The 15,688-nt window shown below is 40.8% G+C and overlaps 1 protein-coding gene across 1 annotated transcript in view; it reads right to left on the reverse strand.

Moving 5' to 3' along the window:
* POLA1 (DNA polymerase alpha 1, catalytic subunit) overlaps positions 1-15,688 on the reverse strand; it is a gene marked incomplete at its 5' end in the record, with an annotated part of 206,550 nt that overhangs the window by 122,729 nt on the left and 68,133 nt on the right. Inside the window, 4 exon segments of the mRNA XM_084279542.1 lie at positions 593-725; positions 2,075-2,280; positions 5,638-5,730; positions 7,348-7,380. Of these exon segments, the coding sequence (XP_084135668.1) occupies positions 593-725; positions 2,075-2,280; positions 5,638-5,730; positions 7,348-7,380 (465 nt within the window).

The raw sequence follows: 15,688 nt of genomic DNA on the forward strand, positions 1-15,688 counted from the left end.
AGGAAGCTCCGGAACTTAAAAATTTAAGTTGTATTGAGGATTCCTAAAAATAAATTAAAATCACTACACTGTTTGCTCTATCTCCTGCAGATAGAGTATATTTTACCTCTTGCTGCAGGGAAGCCTTGAAAGAAACCTCAAAATTACTTTTACCTTTCATCTAGTGAGCTTTTAAGGGAAATAAACTAACAGTAGCATGCTCTTATATGGATTTTCTAGAAAACAGAACATTTGATTCTTTTCCATTTCCATTCTTCATTTATTCTAAGCCTGAAACACAAAATAATGATTTAGGAGAAAACTTCTCCTGACAGCACGAGCTAGCACGTCACTCTCGGCGTGCAGAATCAGTGGGGAAGACAGCAGGATGGGACAAGACACAAAGGTGTTACTCTGAGGAAGCAAGACTGGCCTCCAGCCCCACAGGGCATTGTTTGTCATACTGCAGGATCTTCCGCAGCGTGTTCCAAGCTGTTCAGCATCCAACACAGCTCCTGGCATCGTAAGGGTTAAAAAGATTTTCGCCAGCAGTCAATATATTCGGGAGCAATAAAGTTTTTCTGAGAAGGAACAGAGCAGAGACACCATTTACCTTGTTTATTTCAAACTGATGCGCTGGGATCTGGCCATTGATCACGTTCTCCCCAATTTCTATGAGGCGCCTTTGAATGTTTTCCACGATGACATCTCGGGGCTGGTCGGAAAGGATCTGACCAATTACATAGCTGTAAACACAGTCCAGAAATGAAGAAAAGCTTGAGATATGCAAAGCAAAACCATCACAGTAAACACAACCCTCTCTTCTCCTGGGTTACCTCCACAAATTGAAGACCCTGGGGATGAAGTCTGACGCAAAATTCATAGAACAGAATCCTAGAATCACAGACCGGTTTGGGTTGGAAGGGATGTCAAAGATCATCTAGTTCCAACCCCCCTGCCCCAGGCTGGGCCACCCTTATGTTTTACTTAGTTACTTATTTTACTAAAAGCAAATTATTGTAAATACTTCTAACGTTAAACAACGATTTGGAATAGTTGAGTGCAACTGGTTTCTATTTTCTGCTTCCATTTCATTTCGCCATTTATTATTCCATAGCAGGTATCTTAAGATGAGGGAGAAGAGAACATATCAAGTAAGCAAAGTTTTGCCTATTTCTGTAAAATGTGGTTGGAAGATCTGCCAGCTGCAGAAGAGTTAGTCACTAAAGAACACTCTCAAACATTTGTATAGCTTTAATTACTAATACATTCCTAACTTGGAAAAATTTGCTTCTATTATGATGCATCTTTTCTTAGAAAATGCAAGTCTTAAGAACAGTAAGCAAGTGTTTGGTGTATTTTTACAGATGTAGAAAAAAAATCATTTTTGGATACATTTGGACCACAATTTATTGAAGTTAAGTTTTCAAGAGGCAGTAGGCAACGTAAGTTGAGTCAGCCCCCTGATGACCACCTCTCTACCCATTCCTGTTTTCTTTCTACAGTGCTAAATGTACCATCTCTATTGCATTTAAGTATGAAAACGCCCTGTGCAAGGACAGCTAATAAATCATAAATCCAAAATCCATCATAAGGAAGTATCAAGCGAGTCTCATTTGAAAAATGGAAGAGAATTGGTCTTTGGGGAAGGGATCATCTCTCTTCAGGCTGCACCCAGTGTTCTTCAAGCTTTCTTAGAGAGTACTGGCAGAGCAGACCACCAGCTTCTTTAACCATCTTTTAAAAAAAATAAAAATAATCTGACCTAAACCCCATGACTCCAAATACTGACAGAACCTACCATTTCCACAAGATTTCAGCTGTGATTTATGAAACTGTATACATAAAATTGCAGTAACAGAAATGCACAGCTGCCACAGAAGATGGAAAAACAGGAGGTGAAATTAGAGATATTTGGACTTGCTCAAGTACAACCTGCTACCAGAGCCAGAAAAGTTAACACTGTCACCATCTCCTACAAGACCAGTTAAGATGGCCTAGCACTAATGTTGGTCACCAATCTGCACCGCTCACTTATGAGGCACACGTATTGCTTGAAACAGAGCCAAGTGGACAATGCCACAAAGAAACTCACTTTCCAGTCTCTTTCGCGAGATCACACCAATCCCTTCGGACTATATCCAATCCTTTCAGCTCCTGTTTAGTTACATATTTCCCATCTCCCGTTGGTTCCACAGTCAGTGCAGCGTATTTCTTCTTCTTTAACAGCAGCAAGGACTTAAAGACCCCATCGATATCGATTTCCAACAGTTTATAGAGCTTGTTCACTTCACTTTTGATCTGCGAACGCACCAACGTTAGATTGAAATGCAACACTGCAGTAACTACGGACACATTTAACTCCCACCTAGAAGCATATCGTTCTTATACTTTAAACCAAGTACCATTCCACACTCTGTGTTTCCATACACCTTTTAAAGACTCACCAGGGGCCATTAATAATGAAATTAAATACACAAAAGCAACTTTTGCTGGCTACTACTACAAGGAAGGGTTCACCCCTTGGCTTCTTCGAGATTTACAGCCTGGTATATACCTAACTCCCTAAGGCAACGCCGCAGGGCAGGGAAGCGTGGGGATGAATGTGACCTTGCAGATGTCTGACTCCAGCCTGGTTTACTGGGGCAGCTACTCCATCTAACCTCGCACATAAACTGAGCAAACAAGGGATTGCAGAGTAGGGATCCACCTACTAGGAAACGATAAGAGACAGTTGCTTAGACAGAATACAGAAGCTGCTTTATAAACAGGTGCCTCGCGAAGGTGTTTGTTTTCTTCCCCACTCCCCACCAGGGAGGGGAAGGCCTGTGTGTTCAGGAAAATCATGCACAAATGGGCAAGCCTTTATTTATACCCTTCCTCACAATATGCCTATATTGTTCATAGCCTGATTTCTCTGAGAGGAAAAGGCACCATTTTTCTACACACAAGCTGCATCTCATCCGCATACAAAAGCTTGCAATTGCACTTGACATGTTGTCTTAATAATCTAAATATCAAGTGGCTCCACATCTTTTACCTCTACTTGAAAAGGACAGAAGCATCGTATCTCAAACCACCACCTATGTTCAGCAACAAACCTGGGTTCCAGCACACATTCACCCATCTTGGTGGGCTTGGCTAAAAGTTCCCCACTTGCATTTCCCTTTCTCCACACATTTTTACTTTCCCTTTTTCAACAGAGTATCTGAATATCACTCCTCAAACATCCTGTTCTGTCTTCATGTGTTCTACCCTTTGTTACCTTTCCTTGACAACTTTCCTTCCCTCGATTTTCAGTATCTCCCTATCCACTCTAACTCTTCCATTATTTCCAGTTCTCTGGTCAGAGACCACCAATCCTGCCTCACTGAATTTTCATATAATATAACTTAGTTCTTCTGCCATCTAACACCTGCCCTCAGTAAGGCAGGACCAGTACTTTCAGCATAAAATCTCACTGGTTTGCTCTCCAGGTTTGGGCCCACATCATCAGTTTTAACCGCAATTTTTAGATCCCTTTCAGATTTATAAATTATGAAGAACATCATGAGGCAAAAACATTTTGCCAGGAGGTTCATATTTTTTTAAAAGTCAAACAATTCTTCTGAACCTTTTCTGCCATTTTTCAATATTTTTTTTACATCACACTAATCAAGTGCTTAAAATCCAGCAGGAGTGCAGTATTGAATGTATCGGCAAATCTGAATCATAAGGACGCTCAGAAAGTGAGAAAGGTATGAAATTCTGCTGAGTAATGACTAAAAGGGGGTAAAGGATGAGGGTGAACACTGCCAGACCCCTGTGAGACTGGGCATTAGATGGGACATTTCAGAAAGGAGATGAGAGAATTTTCTCCAATAGAGAACAAAATCTAACTCCCAGAGGAACACTTCATCACTGAAGACAACCTCTAAACTCAGGCTTTACATCACAACAGGGGAACATACACTAACTGCTCTCACAGTAATTGCTTTGCATTTAACTGGGTACCTTCCATACAGTCTACATCAAAGCAAAAGTACTGTGAATGCAATGTAAATATCCCTTGTCTCTGAACATGGAATTTTGGGAAAGAAATTACTATGTAACAGAACAGTGCTATTTCTAAGAGCATCCCTCTCAACGGATAAAATTCTATATCCTGAAAACTGTTTATGTAAACTATGCAAAATGAGGACAATCTAAATGATAGAGAAGTTTGCAAGAAAACTATCACTTAAAGAATAAGCAAATATGTGAAACAAGAACCACTTTTTTAATGTCACAAAGAATACTGAGAGCCACAACTTTCGTAACTGTGATGCTAGGTTCGAGCATGTGCTTATTTACAGGCATAAGTTTATTCACTTTAAAATCAAGTACACAACATGAAAGCATTAATCAAAACATGTCTGTCTCTGTGGGGTTTTTTTTCTAAACAACTGATGTAGGATACGGAAGCACGTGGGATAAAAAAATCCCTTGGTTCTGACTCTTAAAAAGAATCAGTAAGCAGGTGACAAGTTCAAAAAACTACGTAATCTCTTAGTAAGCCTGAGCCAAAGTCAGGATTATTTAAACTATGATGATGTCAGACTTTATAAAAAATTATTATTTAACTGTTCCTCTATGTTTGTCCCTGTACTCCCGTCTGCTGGTTAAACACCAAACGAGAATGAAGCCACACGTACAGATAGGACTAGAGGAAGATTAAACTTTCCTATACATTACTGGCTATACACTTGAGATCATACATGGTCTTGAAAGTGGCAAGCAAAAAATAAGTGGTATTTTTTTTTCTCCCATGCCATCAGTCCTCCTGCTACTTGGTTGTGACATAAAGATATTATTCCTTTTTCCATGCTCCTGAGATACATCTACTCCTCAAAGTACCAACTGCCATGAAGGCAGAAGTACTCTAAAAAAACCCCACCCAGAATCACTCTTGCCTTAAAATTACATGACTTGGGTTTAATACTATAATGAAAAAACATCTGGGGTTTTGTTTGTTGTTTTTTTTTTTTTAAGAGGTTTCACAGCTCTCGTTTTCATCACAATTTCTTCCTTCTTTCAAGACAAGTTCTCTCAAACCTTTTCTTTAAGATGCTCTGAAACATTTCTTACTTCTCTTCCAAAATTTAAAAGCCACAAAACTTCCACAACATCAATTGCCAACTGCTCATCAAACAGATCTCTTCCCTATCTATCATACCCTGGATATATTTCAATTTACCTCTGGAAATCTGATGGCACAGAGAGTGTGATACATAGTACACAACTAAAAAAACCCCATAAGGCAATTGAAACCTCTCATGTCAAAACAAAAGTCATTAAAATCAAAACTGTGTTCATGTTGAAATTGGAAGTAATATGGAGGAATAGTGTCTTACATTTTGCCATACCAAGTATTCAGTAACTTATGATTGGTAAAAATGCTCAAGCAATTAAATGTTTCATTTCAATTTAATGCACTTTGAAAAATGCACAGAGTAGCTACACCCGAATAGAGGACACTGTGAGCTTGTACTACTCCAAAGCTTCCATACATGGTCAAACTCCTCTGTCTCTCAGCCTATTCTCTGGTTATGCCACAGAGCCCTCTCTTCATACTATCTGCTCCATTTGGTGTTACAACACAGACACGTAGGAAAGCTTTAAAAAGAAAAAATTCCTTACCTTGTTCCCCAGCTTGAAGACCTCATCCAAATTGGTGCTATTAGTGTTTATCATGATGGAATCTGTGTCTCCATAAATCACTTCAAGGTTCATCTGAATGAAACAAACGGCTTTAAAAAAAACAAACCACAACTACTCTTTTTAAAGTCCCATCTCATTTTCAAGATTCAAAAGGATCAATGTCCATATATTATCCCTTAAATACTAAAACCAGAAATTGATTCTATTTTGAAATGCAGAAAAAATGTGAAGTAAATTTTTATTGAGAAGCCTGTACGTTTCATTAAGACATATCTGAATTAAAGAGAAAACCGAACTAAACTACTGATGTGTTAAAACAGTAACTGCTATTCAGCTGTGTACATACTGTTAAGCAGTGAAAAATTTAATAAACAACACTGGAAAAATAAGTCAGTGACCAAGCAAAATCTTGAGACGCAACAGGAACTCTAATCAGAAATAACTTTGGACTGCTAAGACACAAGAAGGTTACTCAGACTCAAACACTGTTGGACAAACTCAGGCTATTCAGATCAGACATTTAGCCAATGTGCTTGAAAGATAAGACTCCACTCAGGTATGGTATCCCATTCGTAGCCATCAAAATACTACTGAGAAGTCATCATTCAGGATTGACAGGAAAAAAACAAAACACACAAAAAACATAAAACTCTATTCCAACCAAATCTAGTGAAACTATTGGCTAGTGGACACAGTAACTGAGAACACCACAGTGCTGCCCAGATGAGTAACTGCTCTTACACCCTTTCAGGTTATTGCAGGTGGATTCCTATTTCCATCTTCCCACTCACGTCTTTTTTCTTCTGCTGTAATCCCATGACCGGTGTTAGTCCTCCCCTGGGCAGCAGATCTTTGAGGGGACATGGTTGTCCTTTTGGATTAGGATCTAACTACTATGACCCAGAAGTTTTGTATCCCCAGCCTGAACTACTGAACAATTACAGCCGGAGATGAACACAGACAGGTACTTGATTCCTCTCCTCTAAGTGACAGCCTGCCCTTCATACCATCTCTCATTCTGACCCTTGTAATGCCTCAAATGCCCTCCCCTTGGGAAGGACTGTCTTCAAACACCAGCCTGACTGCCACAACACTCTGGGATAACAGAGCAAACTCTAGACAAACTGAAGCAGGTAGAAAAGCCCGAGGTGTGTATGAAAGTCACAGCAAGGAGAAAAGGGGGAAAGAGAAATTGTGACCGCCGGTAAGTGTCACCAAAAAAACAGGCAGATGCACCCAAATACATGGTATTAACTTGAAAAAAATGAAAACCTGATGTCTTCAGTGGTGGAAAATCAATGCAGCTGTAAAAACTGCAGCATGGCTATGTCCGTGTTAAATTCCAAATATAGTCAAAAACCCACCCTGTGACAGAGTTTAAAGGATGCCAAAAAATAAACCGTAATAAAACACTGGAACTCATGGTGTAACAGGTCTATGAGTAAACTCTAATTAGCACTGTTGCTAATTTGCTTGAAACAGTCACACATAGGCTTCAAGCAGGGGCCAGATCATATCTGTGCTAGGAAAAGAAAAAAGCTATAATCCATTAGGAAGGATTACATTTGTAAACCAGGCATCCTAAGAAGCGATTTCAGGTCTGTTTGGGTTACAGTTCTCCTAGAATAAAAAAATTTCACCAGGTGTGCTCTTTATGGGTTGTTGTTTAATGAAAATGCTCAGCATTACCTTTTGCACCATCTCCTTGGTATGCATCAAAATCTGAAATAAAAAAATAATCAAAGATTAGCGTATGATATAATTACAAGCTAACACATGCAAACATATCCATTAGGTTGCTAACTCCAAATGCTCTCACCTTTCAAAACAAAGCAAACCACCTCTCTCCTGGCAACACACAGTCACCTTAATACTCCTATTACATGAGTAAATTCTCATCTGACCTTGTATTAATGCTATTATTAACTCCCCTAAAACAAGATTAAAACAAATCTCAAAATTGCATGGGCACACACACACTCTACCTTAGGGGAAAAAAGAAGGCTGAATCAAATGCTCAAATACAACCTAATCAGGAAGTGCCAGAATTAAGCGCCTCTCAGTAATTTAGGTCAGTTGGATCCTTAATATCCATCATCTTATCTCTTGATGTAATTAGTTTTTTCTTCCCAAAAACATCCTGTCTTATTCAGTACAGCCTGGATGGTGCTCACTTAACAAGAACCTAGTCAAAAGGTTGATAATCCTCATAATGATCTCAAAATGGGTCACTGAAAAGCAAGCTCCTTCGGGAAAGCAGACCTGGAACACAGGGCTGGGATGAAGACAGGATACAGATGTTGAATCAGCGGGCAAATCTGGTTTACTCCTCAGCCAAGAGTGCATCCCAAGTTCCCTGAATGGTCTGAACAGCAATTTTCCAAGCCTTACAAATAGCTATAGAGACCTCACATGAGTAGTCTACTGCTTCCATCTCTAGTACTGGTCAGCACAGTGGAGAGGGGTGGAAGAGTGTACCACCTGTAGCCGGAGACACGGCTGTAGCACAGAAAGAAACTAAAACTAGCTTCATGAATGGAAGTGACTAGCTGCAGCACCAGAAAGGGCTTGGTGAAGTTTGCACAGCTGCATGAGAACCAACACCTGGTCTGTTCCTTCATCCACCTGGCCGTGTTTCCCCTGTATTCCCCATCTCCTTCTCCTCAGCACCCTGGTGTTCCAGCACACAGCTTCAGATTCCACCTGGTTAGTCCCACCTCCCTGGTTTCAGTCCTTTCCATCCCCACTCAGTATGAACCTCAGATCTTCTTAAGCTAGTCCTGCTACTCCTCCTACATTTAGACTTTTAGTTTTCTTCAAGATGATTACTCTGAACCACTTGTTACATCGATGATAGATCAGTCTGATAGGTCAACCTCTAGATGGCTGCACAAACAGGATGGCAATACTGTCCTTCCTTCAAGATTAACAGCAAGTTTCTTTAATATTTCTCAACCTTCAGTCAACCACAGTGATGAATAATAGAGCACAGAGCTCCCCTACACGTCTCCAGTTTGTTTTAAATTATGCACAAAAAGCTATATTCCCCTGGAATTGTTAGTTTTCCAGTGCTTGACTCTGGAAATTTAATACCCTGTTTCAATGTAATTTCTGTTCAGACACATTGTGTAGCCCCTTCAGTCTTCAAAGACGAAATCACTGCACCTAAGGAGGGATTCAGTCTCCCCAAGTACAAAGACATGAACTATGCAAACATGATCACAGAATCTCCTGAGCTGGACGGGACCCATGAGGATCACAGAGTCCAACTCCTCAGTCCACAAGTCAGAGCATGGGACTGAGAACATCGTCCAGACGCTTCTTGAGCCCAGTCAAGCTCACTGCTGTGACTCCTTCCCTGGGCAGCCTGTTCCAATGCCTGACCACCCTCTCAGTAAAGAGCCTTTTCCTAATATCCAGCCCAAACCTCCCCTGTCACAGCTTCATGCCATTCCCTCGAGTTCTGTCACTGGCCACCAAAGAGAAGAGATTGGTGCCTGCCCCTTCTCTCTCCCTCGTCAGGAAGCCACAGACCACAATGAGGTCTCCCCTCACCCTCCTTTCCTCCAGGCTGAACAATCCAAGAGACTTCAGCCTCTTCTCATAAGACTTCCCCTCCAGACCCTTCACCATCTTCGCTGCCCTCCTCTGAACAACCTCCAGTAGTTTTGTGTCCCTCCTGTACTGTGGCACCCAAAACTGCACCCAGTACTTGAGGTGAGGCTGCACCAGCACCGTGTAGAGCAGGACAATCACCTCCCTGGACTGGCTGGCGATGCCATGCTTGATGCACCCCAGGATATGGTTGGCCACATGAAGTGCTTTCAAGGCACTGAAGGAAAGGTTAGGTTCCAAACCATGATACAAGTTTGACACAGTTGAGTCTCAGTGATTGTCCTTATCAGTGTTAATCCCCAGGCACATAAGGATATCTATGGATTTACTCTGTCTAGGTTAAGTTCAAAACATCCAGTTGGTTTAAAGACCATCCACTGATGCTGAAAACTAGGGACTCACACAGTGTGGTGTCTGAATTCTAAAGTCCCAAGACCCAAAAAGCTCAGCTGGCCTCAGTCTTCTATGCAAACAGGAAAATGGCAAGTCTTAACTGTAGGTTCACTCCAGGCTGTGTATGCCCAGGCACACCTGATTCCATTTTAATCAGAAGCTTAAAAAAAGATATGCCACTCCTATTGATCTCCTAGTGATTCAGACAGCACCACCCCACCACCCTTCCATGGAGTTCTGAAATTATTTTAGAGACACATATCACTGGTACATGACATCAAATTTCATGTGCAGTAACCAGAAATCCAGCTTATTCACCACCCTCCCGCTCTCTCACTTATTAGCTAACTCCTACAGAGAAAGGTTACACCTTTCCCTTAGTACTCCAGAAGCACATGGGAGTCCCTGAAACAAAATTAAAAAATTGGATAGAGAAACAAAGAGTTTACATGGAAAAGAAAAGGCAGCCTACCATTTTTTCCCTTGATAATCTCTGGCATTTCCCACTTCATTCTCTGAAATAATGCTACCTATTAATAGTCAGAAAGAGAACACTTGGGGTTTTTCTCCCCTCAAATAGGACTACCCCCTACTAAAATCCTCTGGCTGTGCAAAGACCATTTCTCCATTGTCTCTCAGGACAGGAGTGGATGTAGGTAATAACAAGAGGGTCAGGGACGAGTTAGCTTCATCAAGTGACTGGCATGTGCTAGTGCCACCCATTCTGACAGGAGATCACTTGGAAGTGCCAACAGCTACAAAACAGAAGGTTATAAAGGCTTGCTAAATTCATTAATAAGACAGTCAGTAGTTATCTGATTTCACAGCAACACCTGCATATTTATCTTCTCATTACCAATTGGATGATGGAATTTTTTTCAAGCACATTTCAAAAATCTGCCAACTTCAAGTGTAGGAAAAAAAATAAACTTTGTAGTTAATTTTTCCCTTAACAAAGTACAGCTGTTGAGAATAATTGTTCAAGATCTTACCCTGTAATGTCAACTGCAGCAGAACAAAGAGTATTTAATTAGCAAATCTATCCAGTAATTCAACACCTATTATATAAAATGCCTTCGTGATTTTATTCAGGATAATTTGCTAAGAGGGTTATTACTGACATTCAGATGAAATTTAAAATTCCTACGCAAGTCGAGTCATAATAGCAGTAATGATCCCCCCAATCAGGAGATACTGTGTCACACAAGGTTCTTTTGCAATGCAGCAGCCGATTTCCTGACTTCTTAATTCCTGGGCTCAGCTCAGTGAGAGCCCTTCATGCCAATATTTCAGTCAGCAATACATCCTTAATGGGACTCTATTAAAATACCTAGAATAAAAATGACTTCTTTTTTTTTGGGGGGGGGTTTCAAAAGAATGACAGCACTGCTATCATATCAATCATTAGCAGTTTCTCAGAAACACAGGGCAAAGGAAGGGAGGTTTATAGTGAGGCTGGGAAGACAGAAGGAAGAGAATAGGAAAATTGTTACTGGGTAGTTTCCTTTTGCAAACACCACCGCGCTGCTCATGAGAGTCTGGATTGTCTCCTATCGCAGGCAATCCAAGTAGGCAGCATTAATTGCCTGGCAACCCATCTGTACAGCCGTACCCCCCCACCCCCTCCCTGCGCCCCACCCCCCAGCAAACACGTACTGCTAAAACCCTGTGAACTTCTCAGCACAGCAAACGTCTGTGGAATTCTTTTTTAAACTTTTTTTTCCTTGTAAAAGTAAGGCCACAGCACGCAGCCTCTCACCCAGGAACTGCCTGTCAACATAAGCTGGAAGATGGCAACTGCAGGCAGGCAATCGTCAAACCGCAAAATGCCCTGTCCTAATTCTACTCCAACTCACTAATTACTTAAATGAGGACACGACTTAAGAAAGGGAATGATTAAAATCAAATAAATATACAAGCAACAGCTTTGGGGTTATCCATTACTTGAAATATTTTTAAACATGCCTTATTTTAAAACCACCAGAGGACCTGCCGACAAGAGGATGCTTATGTGAAAAGAAGCTGAGATACCAGAGTTGAGAGCCAATGGGATGGGGCACAAAACTAACACACTGATGCAAAGATTTTTTTCCTGAAGACACACAAATTTTCTGGAGACACCTGAGGCCACAGATGTCAAGGAGCAGAAAGGGAGACTTAAACACCAGACTGACAAGACCGACCAGACTGACCACAAAAATAGTTCACCAAAGATGCATGCCCCACCCTCCATCATTTATGCCCTCACTTTTGCACTGGTAGAAAACCCAGCACTCAGGGCCTTGGCAAAAACCGTACCTGAAGTTATCTAGTATGAAGTTATCTAGTATCTACTTGGTATTTGCTTCCATCTCAGCTGCAGGCTTGTGGAACTATACAGTAAGAAACTAGTTCTGTCATCAGCTTTAGTAATTCTTACTAGCTAGTCCTTCCCATGCCACAGAGGAACAATCAGGCAGCAAGAACTGTGTCCCAGTGTGTAAAGCCCCTCACTAAGCTACTGAAGTATTTACTTCTGAACCTCTGTACTTGCACAACCCATTAATTAACTTCGCTAGCGTTTTGCGGTAAGCAGCCTCTGGCAGTGATAAAGCACAGCCACAAAATGCTGCGAAAAGACTTTGCTAAGGAGGGTTTTCAAGCCAGGTTTCTATCGTTGGACAAAGAGGCACAGATGCCAGAAGCCAGAGTAAGATGGAAGCCATGTTTGCCACAAGGAGCAGAGCATCGCCACCATTTAGCAACAAAGGATGAGGAAAAGACTAAGACACTCAGTGCCGCCTTCTGTCTCAGTCATTAAAAGCAAGACCAATCGTTCTCCAGGTGCCCAGGTCTCTGAGTTGGAAGACAGGGATGGGGAGCAGAATGAAGCCCCCATAATCCAAGGGGAAATGGTTAGCGACCTGCTGCGGCATTTCGACACGCCTCACTTTATGGAGCCAGATGGGATCTACCCAAGCGCCGAGCAGAAGTGCTCCCCAAGCTGCTTCCCATCACTGATCAGCAGCTCAGGCTAACTGGTGAGGTCCCAGCTGACTGGAGGTTAGGAACTGTGATGCCCAACCACAGGAAGGGCCAGAAGGAGGGAGGATCTGGGGAACTACAGGCCTGTCAGTGTGACCTTGGTGCTGGGGAAGGTTATGGCACAGATCACCCGGAGTGCCATCGCATGGCACATGTATGGGACAACCAGGACCAGGCCCAGTCAGCCCAAGGGTTCATCAAAGACAGGTCCTGACTGACCAACCTGACCAAGGCTTTTTCACTAGGACACAGGACTTGATTTAGAGAAGGTTGAGTGACCAGATTCAATTAGTTAAATGTTTGTTTCAAAGAGCTTTTGATGAGTATTTGTTTCACAAACAACACGAAGTTATACTTCCCAAAATACCACACTCTTAGGAAGTGTTAAAACCATCAGAAATACCCCCCATCGTGACCAAAGTTTTCCCTTCTAGATTTTTTTTTCTTTAGAAACACCAAAATTAACTGTCCACAACAATAAACACAAGTTTGATAGATGCTGTTGTATAAAACCAGAATTGGATGGTGCACCTAAACCAAAGGGAGAACGGTTCCAAGGGCTGAAACAGCGTACACAGAGATCCAGTGATACATGTTTATGTGCCAACAAAAGGTAGGATCTTCTGCCTCACAAAAGAGAATACACAAAAGAGGCAGCAATAGAAATTGCTGAAAACAAGAAGTCATGTGTACTTGTGTCACATTCTGACAAGGAATGCAAAGATGACAGTAAAACACTGAAGACCATGACGTGAATCACGTTACAACTTGAAGACAATGTTCCCTTTGTGTCAGAAGCAATTATATCTCAAAAATTCTACGGTATTTCAGGTATTAATGGTAAATTTTGTTGAAGATAACAGGAAAACCAGAGCTAATTCCTTACCAAGCTGTACAATTATTGTTTATACTATGCAGTGTATTATGAACCATACTATACTAAAGCAAAGTTTATTTTGGTAACAGGATGAAAGAAAGAGCAATAAAACATAATCCTACTGCTTTGCACAAAAGTTAAAAAAACCCAACCAACCAAAACACCCTCACCCAAAAACTTCTGCCATAAAGTTAATTTGAAATCTTGGAAATGGAGAAATCACATGCTTGAGTGCAGAGGTGACTAATCCAGTTCTGACCCCACTTTGTGTTCCCAGCAGTAGTAAGATGGTAACATCCATGTGGGTAATCAGCTGTGACAGGCATCCCTAGGGCATCCACCTAACCCTCCAGTCAGGAATGCTCCTTCCAGAAAATCCAAGACACCAGAACTGGTGGCAGCTCCAAGAGTCAGCCCACCCACTCAATTATTTTCTTTCTGATTAACTCATTTAAAACTGAAAACCTCAAACAAATGAAAAAGCAGGGAAATTTTTCCCTGTTTCACTCCACAAAAAAACCAAGACTCACAACACCTAAACCCCCTTGAACACCATGGTACTCAAACCAATTTCAGCTCATTAAGTCTTATGAATATTTTTTATTTAAATCCATTAAATAAATCTATGCTTGATGAACATTTTGTACTTAACTTTAAAGATGCAAAGGTAGCTTTGCTTAATAAGAAAACCTTTTGTGCATTTCAAGTACACTGCAACTACATCAAAAGGTAACCATATCAGAAAACACAAGTAAAAACACTTCTAATAAGCAAGAACACGACAAGCATCACTTACTATTTCCTAATAAAACCAAAACATGTGTTAAGTTATTCAACATTTAAATGCATACAGACAAGTATATCCTCCTTGAAGAAAAAAGCAGCATTTGTTTCAGTGAAATGAACAAACATTTAGACAGGAAAGGTTTATTTTGCTTTGTTTCCCAAATTGAACTGGTTTAACACATTCAGCAATAGAGAATCAGTCTTTCACTAGAAAAAAATAAAGTGACAAGAACAGTAAATAATTAATTACTTGAAACCCAAAGTTTCCTGTTTGCTGAGACAAGTTAGAATCCAGTCAAGATTCAAACCAGAGCACAGAGGTTTTCCTCCAAATAACAGCAAAGTCTATTCCTGAGTAGGATAGAATATCCATACCATCCTCCACATCAGGTTTAAATTGAACTGTATGAAATAATCCTTCAAATATGTAAATTGTCCCTCAATCTTGAGGTGATAAGCATGTAAGACTGCCTCATCTCACAGATAAGTTACTCTCCTAGACATAAAACCAGAAGTCCAAGAGAAATCAGGGAAAACAGGTCTCAGAATTAATAGTGAAGACTAATTTCAACAAGGTAGGTATTTTCTGTAAGCCAGAAAGATAAATAAAGCTATTATTCTAAAGACTGAAATTCATTTTTAAGCAAGGGATAAACTTGCTGCACTGTCCAAGATGCTAACAAATTATTTGAGAATTAACCACACACCCCTCTTTTTTTTTTGGAGAAAACATGGCTTACAACTCCATAAGGTGCTCCTCTCTTATCCTCAAACTGTTATGGAAAATTTCATTACAGAAAGAAAAGTGTGCTGTATGAAAGGCTCCTTAAGGCAATGAAGGAGAACAGAGAGTAGGTAGGAAAGGAACCTGGATTACTTTCCTGAGATTTTCCTGGTCAGCATGTTTTCACAACTTGGAGAAAAGGGAGGTGCTGGGGGAAGACAAGCAAGTGCTAAAGAGGAAAAGAGATGCAGGGAACACTTTGCTACCTGACAAATATCCTGAAATGAGAAAGGATTGCTATTGAAAAACCCAGCCGCCTTCTTGAAGAGCCACGGGCGTTTTGCAGTAGGTGTAACTGAACAGAGCAAGGCAACCTCTGGCTTGATACAAGAGTATTCACTGAAAATGATCCTGAAATTTTATGAGAGGACGTGCTAGGCTTGGTAATGAACAGAATGTGTGTGAACGTTGTGTCCATCAAAAAAATCTAAGTGGTTTGAACTGCTTTAAAACTGAACTGTTCTTTCATCACGACTAAGTGGTTGTCTATCAAAGCAACGTCTATTCAAATTCAGAAAAGTATTTTAGCCTCTAATTACCCTCCAAAGAAA

Source organism: Gallinula chloropus (assembly GCF_964237585.1).
Source record: "Gallinula chloropus genome assembly, chromosome: 1".
In the NCBI taxonomy this organism is placed as follows: Eukaryota; Metazoa; Chordata; class Aves; order Gruiformes; family Rallidae; genus Gallinula; species Gallinula chloropus.